Source organism: Sapajus apella, unplaced genomic scaffold (genome assembly GCF_009761245.1).
Source record: "Sapajus apella isolate SASKATOON/1434 unplaced genomic scaffold, GSC_monkey_1.0 scaffold2, whole genome shotgun sequence".
Taxonomy (NCBI): Eukaryota; Metazoa; Chordata; class Mammalia; order Primates; family Cebidae; genus Sapajus; species Sapajus apella.
This window is the reverse complement of record NW_022436942.1, coordinates 20248387-20255615: the sequence shown is the minus strand read 5'-3', so window position 1 is coordinate 20255615 and position 7229 is coordinate 20248387. Positions and strand designations below refer to the sequence as shown.

At 47.1% G+C, this 7229-nt stretch overlaps 1 protein-coding gene across 4 annotated transcripts; it reads right to left on the bottom strand.

Annotated features, from left to right (window-relative positions):
• Nucleotides 1-656: 656 nt before the first annotated feature.
• On the bottom strand, nt 657-6759 carry APOF (apolipoprotein F). 4 transcript variants are annotated; one of them, XM_032290650.1, is made up of 2 exons: nt 2431-2553; nt 657-1898 (listed from the first exon to the last, which is right to left on the bottom strand). In XM_032290650.1, exons 1-2 carry the CDS (start codon nt 2513-2515, stop codon nt 934-936), a joined length of 1050 nt encoding a protein of 349 aa, XP_032146541.1. In that variant the 5' UTR covers nt 2516-2553; the 3' UTR covers nt 657-933. The 4 variants fall into 4 exon arrangements, with proteins under 4 accessions (XP_032146541.1, XP_032146547.1, XP_032146542.1 ...); XM_032290656.1 differs by lacking the exon at nt 2431-2553 and adding an exon at nt 6737-6759 and having other exon boundaries at nt 883-1898; XM_032290651.1 differs by having other exon boundaries at nt 883-1929; nt 2431-2513.
• Between the last annotated feature and the right edge of the window lie 470 nt (nt 6760-7229).

Here is a 7229-nt window from a genome sequence, read left to right as displayed (position 1 = left end):
TTTTTTTTTTTTGAGACGGGGTTTCGCTCTTGTTACCCAGGCTGGAGTGCAATGGCACGATCTCGGCTCACCGCAACCTCCGCCTCCTGGGTTCAGGCAATTCTCCTGCCTCAGCCTCCTGAGTAGCTGAGATTACAGGCACGCGCCACCATACCCAGCTAATTTTTTGTAGTTTTAGTAGAGACGGGGTTTCACCGTGTTGACCAGGATGGTCTCGATCTCTTGACCTCGTGATCCACCCGCCTCGGCCTCCCAAAGTGCTGGGATTACAGGCGTGAGCCACGCGCCCGGCCTTAAAATATATTTTTTTTATTTTTTAAGACATGGTCTCGCTCTGCCACCCAGGCTGGAGTGCAGTGGCAAGATCTTGGCTCACTGCAGCCTCGACCTTCCGGGCTCAGGTGATTCTCCCGGCTCAGCCTCCCAGGTAGCTGGGACTACTACAAGCGTGCATCACTCCGCCAGGATAATTTTTTGTATTTATTGTAGAGATGTGGTTTCACCATGTTGCCCAGGCTGATCTTGAACTGCTGGGCTCAAGTGATCCTCCCACCTCGGTCTCTCACAGTGCTTGAATTACAGACGTGAGCCAGCTCACCTGGCTAATAATAGCCATTTATTGAGAGTACTGTGATAAGCACTTTTGATTCATTGTATCATTTAGAATTTACACTGCAACCCATTGAGGTTAAAATTATTCTCTCTCATTTAGAAATTTTAAAATTGATCTTAGTTCAAGAAAGAAATTACTAGTCAGTGATTACCAGGCACCATCAAGTGGAGCCTTGATTCAAAACCAAATCCTCTGACTTCTACCCCCAAACATTTACGTTTCTACCTTTCACTGTACTGCCTTCCTCCTGGATAAATAAGAGATTAAGATTTTGAAGACATGTCAGGATATTAGTTTTATTCTATGGTTACCACCTTCTTTTATATGCCAAGATTCCCAGCCCCAGGATCTAAGTCATAGCTCTTGATTATGGCCCGTCCCCAGTAGGGAGCTGAACTTACTACTTTTGAGGAGAAAGAAGTCAGAGTAGTTGTTTCTTCCAAGTCACTCACATCTGAGATGCCCCTCAAACCCTCCTTAGTGGTCTCTGGCTGAGAGATGTTTGCCTCATTATGATCTTGATAATACTGGATCAACTGCTGAACCCCAGCCTTTAATGCAGGTTTAAGTGCAGCACTGACCACTAGACCCATAGGCCCCCCTGACATTCCAGCCATGGTCATCAGAAGGTCATATCCCAGATCTATGGCCCCATCTCGGCCTCGTTCCTTGGCCTTGCCCAAGCAGTTTTGAGTAGCATAATACAAGGCTGTGCCCAGGTTGTAGAATGTTCCCACTCCTGGCAGCAGCTGGACGACATTGTGCACATCTTGCTCCTTCTCATTCTCACAGTCTTCTGTGGGGAGGTAGCGCCGGACCCTTCCTGTGCCTGGCTGCTCCCTGGCTAATAGCTGCAGAGCAGAGGCCAGGGCTTCCACTGACACTTTCCTCTCTGCACTTCTGCCTTTCTGGAGCCCTTGAAGATGCTGGATGAGGACCTGTGTCGCATTCACACCACCCTGGCGGTACAGCTGAAGCTGTAGAGCCCAAACATCAGCCTGGCAACCAGCTTCCTCCAGGGCATTCCTTAGAGCCAGGCTTACCAAGAACTTGGGAAGAGGGGCCATGTGGCTGAAACCAGGCAGTGACTTTGGGTGCAGAAATTGGCAGGACAAGGGGTCTGAGGAGGGTGTCTGGGATTCCAAGGACAAGGGAAGGTGCATCAAGACATTTGTCTGCTTTCCATATGAAGTGGCATCCACAGGGTGCAGCAGGAGGTAGCAAAGTAGCAGTTCAACTGGTATCAAGATGAATCTGAGGCCACGCATGTCTGGAGCAGAGTACCCTAGAAAGGGGGGAAATCAGAAACATACAAACTATTTCCCTATGGTGAGCCCAAGACTCAGTTAGGGGGACACCTCGTACGTCAGCCTACTTCCAAGCTTCTATACTTTCCTTTTAGAGACTGGGTCTTGCTCTGTCACCCAGAAGAGTGCAGTGGTGGGATCACAAATCACTGCTGCCTTAAACTCTTGGGCTCAAGCAATCCTCCTGCCTCAGTCTCCCAAGTAGCTGAGACTACAGGTGCATGCCACCATACCTAGCTAATTTTTAAATTTTTTGTAGAGATGTGGTTTTGCCATCTTGCCCAGCCTGGTCCTGAACTTTGGGCTCAAGTGATCCTCCCACCTCCAACTCCCAAAGTGATAGGCTTCCAGGTGTGAGCTACTGTGCCTGGACCCAAGCTTCTGTTCTTTTTAGGTAAAGGCCTAGGAAATAGGAAATGCACCCCAATTGCTCCAACTTGGTCTCCCCCATTTACAGGTCTCCAGCGACTTCTGTTTTATTTCCACCCATACATAGGGACCCCAAATTACCACACAGTCCAGTCATTGAGAAGTGAGACTGCCTCGGTAGGTTTGGTCGCTCCCCGGTCCTGTTCTGCCTAGTTCTCTGTCCCATGAGGAAAGGAAATATTTGCTCTCCCTTATGATCAATGAAGGATGTAATCTCTGAAAATATTTACACTGGCTGCTCAAACCTTGTACCCTTGTCACACACTCAACCTCAATGCTTGCAGTCCTGATCTTTGGCATCTCCTGTATGTCCCTGCCACGTTCCCACTCTAAGCTCATGATAGGAGCCAGGGAAATTCAGAATTAGGAAAGATGAGATGATGAGATGTGTATGGTTCTCTCATTTCTCTTTTCTTTTTTTTTTTTTTTTTTTTTTTTTTTTTTTTTTTTTTTTTTTTTTTTGGAGACGGAGTTTCGCTCTTGTTACCCAGGCTGGAGTGCAATGGCGCGATCTCGGCTCACCTCAACCTCCGCCTCCTGGGTTCAAGCAATTCTCCTGCCTCAGCCTCCTGAGTAGCTGGGACTACAGGCACGCGCCACCATGCCCAGCTAATTTTTTGTAGTTTTTAGTAGAGACGGGGTTTCACCATGTTGACCAGGATGATCTCGATCTCTTGACCTCGTGATCCACCCGCCTCGGCCTCCCAAAGTGCTGGGATTACAGGCTTGAGCCACCGCGCCCGGCCTCATTTCTCTTTTCAATTTAAAAATTAAATTAGTGGCTGGGCATGGTGGCTCACGCCTGTAATCCCAGCACTTTGGGAGGCCAAGGCAGGTGGATCACAAGGTCAGGAGTTCGAGACCAGTGTGGCTAATATGGTGAAACCCTGTCTCTACTAAAAATACAAAAATTAGCTGGGCGCGGTGGTGGGCACCTGTAGTCCCAGCTACTTGGGAGGCTGAGGCAGGAGAATTGCTTGAACCTGGGAGGCGGAACTTACAGCAGCCTGGGCAACGGAGCAAGACTCCATCTCAAAAAAGAAAAAAGCCAGGCGCGGCAGCTCACACCTGTAATCCCAGCACTTTGGGAGGCCAAGGCAGGTGGATCTCAAGGTCAAGAGATCAAGACCACCCTGGTTAACGTGGTGAAACCCCGTCTCTACTAAAAATACAAAAATTAGCCGGGCATGGTGGTGCACTCCTGTAGTACCAGCTACTCGGGAGGCCGAGGCAGGAGAATCGCTTGAACCCAGGAGGCGGAGGTTGCAGTGAGCCGAGATCACACCACTGCACTCCAGCCTGGGTAACAAGAGCGAAACTCCGTCTCAAAAAAAATAAAATAAAAAGAAATAGGGGCTGACACCTACTAAGTGGAGAGGGGTAAGGCTAACATTTGTTTTTAAGTGAAAGGATGAAATAAAGAGCATTCATCTGTCCTAAGTGGTCTCCAACATTTCTAACTACTTACTGTGTCCCATCCCTGAACACAGTCCTGGGAAAGGAGTCTCGTTACCTATGTGGCATTGAATAGCTGAAGTGAGCCAGGATTAATTTCTGGATTGTTTTCCTCACAAAGCACTTCAGAATAGCTGTGAAACATTTGACAGAGTATATTGTCCCTGTCCCTAGACATTTAAATGATCTTAACTTAGCTTCTTCAACTTTTTGCCCAATTCTTCAATATGCTCCCAAGACTCATACCTGCAGTTCTTGGTGATATAAATACCAAAAGCTTTGAACTGTGACACCAAGTATCATGGGAGATGGTTTCTCAGCAAACTCACTCACCATCTGAGCTAACTGGTAGGCCAGCCACCCCAGTATATTTGGGGTATATTTGCCACCATCCATACATTTTCCAGGATGGGCAGCTGGGTGCTGATTTATTCACGCTTCCCTGATGGACCACTAGATTCTTCACAATGATGTTGGTATTGCCCTTCTTATTGTTGAACTTATCGACTCTCATGGATGAGGGTTTCAGTGGTATCCTTTCCTCCCATCTGAAGTGACAGAACATGGGCCTCAGTCGGGCAGCCAACCTCCTCTAGGGCCATCCTCAGAGGCAAGTTGGACAGGTACTCAGGCAGAGGGGCTGGGGAGGGGGCTGTGTGTAAAGATCCTGGCCGGTCCTCGGACCTGGGAGAGGCATCTGGCTTTCCAGTTTTCTCCACATATGGAGAACATGTTTGATGGATGCCCAGTCTCTGTGAAAGACGACTGGAGGGTCAGGGTCTCATTCTGGGCATTTTTTGGAAAGGCAGCCACCAGGGACAGCAAAGGAGCAGCACAGCCTGGACTGTGGGGAGACAGCAGAGCAGCCCTGCTGGAAGGAAGCAGTGCTCAGGTTGGGAAGTGGAGAAAGGCTCAGAATAAACAGACACCAAGACTGGCCAGAGCTAGAAAGTGTCTTAGCCCTTGGAAACATCAGTTGCCCCTAAACACACCTCATCTTCACTCTTTTTTTTTTTTTTTAATTGTACTTTAGGTTCTGGGGTACATGTGCAGATCATGCAGGATTCTTGCATAGGTACACACATGGCAATGTGGTTTGCTGCCTCCATCCCCCCATCACCCACATCTGGCATTTCTCCCTGTATTATCCATCCCGACCTCCCCATCATCTTCACTCTTGAAGGACGTGGGTGATCCTCCCACTTTGAGGAGAAACAAACCAGAGGAAAAAGACAGTCCAAACATCTCGTTTGCTTTGGTATCTTCATGACCTGAATTACTATTATTGTTATTGTTGTTGTTGCTGTTTTTTTTTTTTTTTTAATTTTGGTTTTGTTGTTGCTGTTTTTAATCCTGCCTTTTCCCAGAATCATGAGGAAATCAGAAAGTTGATGGCTTCCAAAACAGTGAAGGACATAACATTTGCAAACATTTATTCATCTCTTCCCAGCCCCGACTTTGTCCTCCTCACCTTTGACCCATAATGACAAACTGAACCTGTATCTTTCTCTTTTCTTTCTTTTTTTTTTTTTTTGAGACATAGTCTCACTCCATTGCCCAGGCTGGAGTGCAGTGGCACAATCACAGCTCACTGCAACCTCTACCTCCTGGGTTCAAGCAATTCTCATGTCTCTGTCTCCCTAGTAGCTGTGATTACAGGTGGGCACCACTATGCCTGGCTAACTTGTGTTTTTTTTGTGAGTTGTTTTCTTTCTTTTTTTTTTTTTTGAGACATAGTCTTGCTCTGTCATGCAATGGCGTGATCTCAGCTTACTGCAACTTCCGCTTCCCAGGTTCAAGTGATTCTCCTGCCTCAGCCTCTCAAGTAGCTGAGACTACAGGTGTGTGCTACCACGCCTGGCTAATTTTTTGTATTTTTAGTAGAGATAGGATTTCCCCATGTTGGTCAGGCTGGTCTCAAATTCCTCATCTCAAACGATCAGCCTGCCTCGACCTCCCAGAGTGTTGGGATTACAGGCTTGAGTCACTGACAAATCTTTTTTATCCTAAGGTTTTACCCTAAACCTATATATGAGTTGAGGAAATGGTCCTCTGTATCTTCTTGAGGGGAGAAAGGGTAAAGCAGAAAAGCTGGTGATCTCTGGGGCCCCTAAACCATTTTTCTTATTAAAAGAATATATTGGTTGGGAAGCCAAGGTGGGCAGGTGGCTTGAGCCCAGAAGTTTAGACCATCCTGGGCAACATGGCAAAAGCCCCGTCTCTACAAAAAATACAAAAATTACCCAGGAGTGGTGGTATGCACCTGAAGTCCCAGCTACCGGGGAGGCTGAGGTGGGAGGATCACCTGAGCCTGGGGAGGTCAAGGCTGCAGTGAGCCATGATTGTACCACTGCTCCACTCCAAACTGGGTGACAGAGCGAGACTTCGTCTGAAAAGAAGAATATACTGGGTGGGAGTCCAGGGAAACTGGACAGATGGACAAATCAGACAAAATCAGAACAACTTTTTTTTTTCTTTTTTAGAGCCCAGTCCAGGTTTTTCTCTGTCTCTGGCTAGAGTACAGTGGCCGGATCATGGCTCACCACAGTGTTTAACTCCTGGGTTCAAAAGAAGTTTTTTTTTCTTTTTGTAGAGATGGGGTTTCACTATGTTTCCCAGACTGGTCCTAAACTTCTGGTCTCAAGCAATCCTCCCACCTCAGCCTCCCAAAGAGCTGGGATTAGAGGCATGAGCCACTGCACCTGGTTTATTTTTCACTTTTCTAATTCCAGTGGAAAACACAAATAAAATGTGTTCATCAGCTGAGCAGTAACTTTCCAAATCTAACCAAACTCCAGGAATTGGGCTTTATCTTGGGTTTAGGGGTAACATTAGTCCACAAATTAGGGGAAGTAGACATCTGGTGCCTCCTAAAAATAGTTGCAATTCCCACATATCATTAGGGCCTAATGTTTCCTCTGATGTCACTCACCTCAGGCACATGGCCAAAGGGAATAGGCCAATGGGAGGGTCCAGTATCCCTCCATTTTTTTTTTTCAGTTCTTTCAGTTCCCAGGAGTGGCCCCTGACAACTAACAGAAGAAGAGGAGTAAGCCTCCAGGGACACGGTGCCAAATTAGAAACAGCAAGAACTAGGTGCAAAGGAGTCCAACCCTGTCTGAAATTACTAGACCCCAAACCTCTGGGGAATCCCTAAGACAATACATATACGTACACATATACCTACATGGATAAAATATACATACATGCACACACACACATATACACACACATACATATACACATACATATACGTGTACAAGGCTGGAATGCAGTGTGGCATGATTATAGCTCACTGCAACTCCCAGGCTCAAGCAATCCTCCCACCTCAACCTCCTATATATCTGGGACTGCAGGCATGTGCCACCACACTCGGCTAATTTTTAAAATTCTCTTGTAAAGAAGGGATCTCACTATGTTGGCCA

Excerpts from the sequence above, each read along its gene's own strand:
- APOF (XM_032290650.1), bottom strand. The coding sequence starts at position 2,515 with ATGGGACAGAGAACTAGGCAGAACAGGACCGGGGAGCGACCAAACCTA. Across the intron at positions 1,899-2,430 it reads CTCAATGACTGGACTGTGTG|GGTACTCTGCTCCAGACATG; the intron begins GTAATTTGGGGT and ends CCCCCTTTCTAG.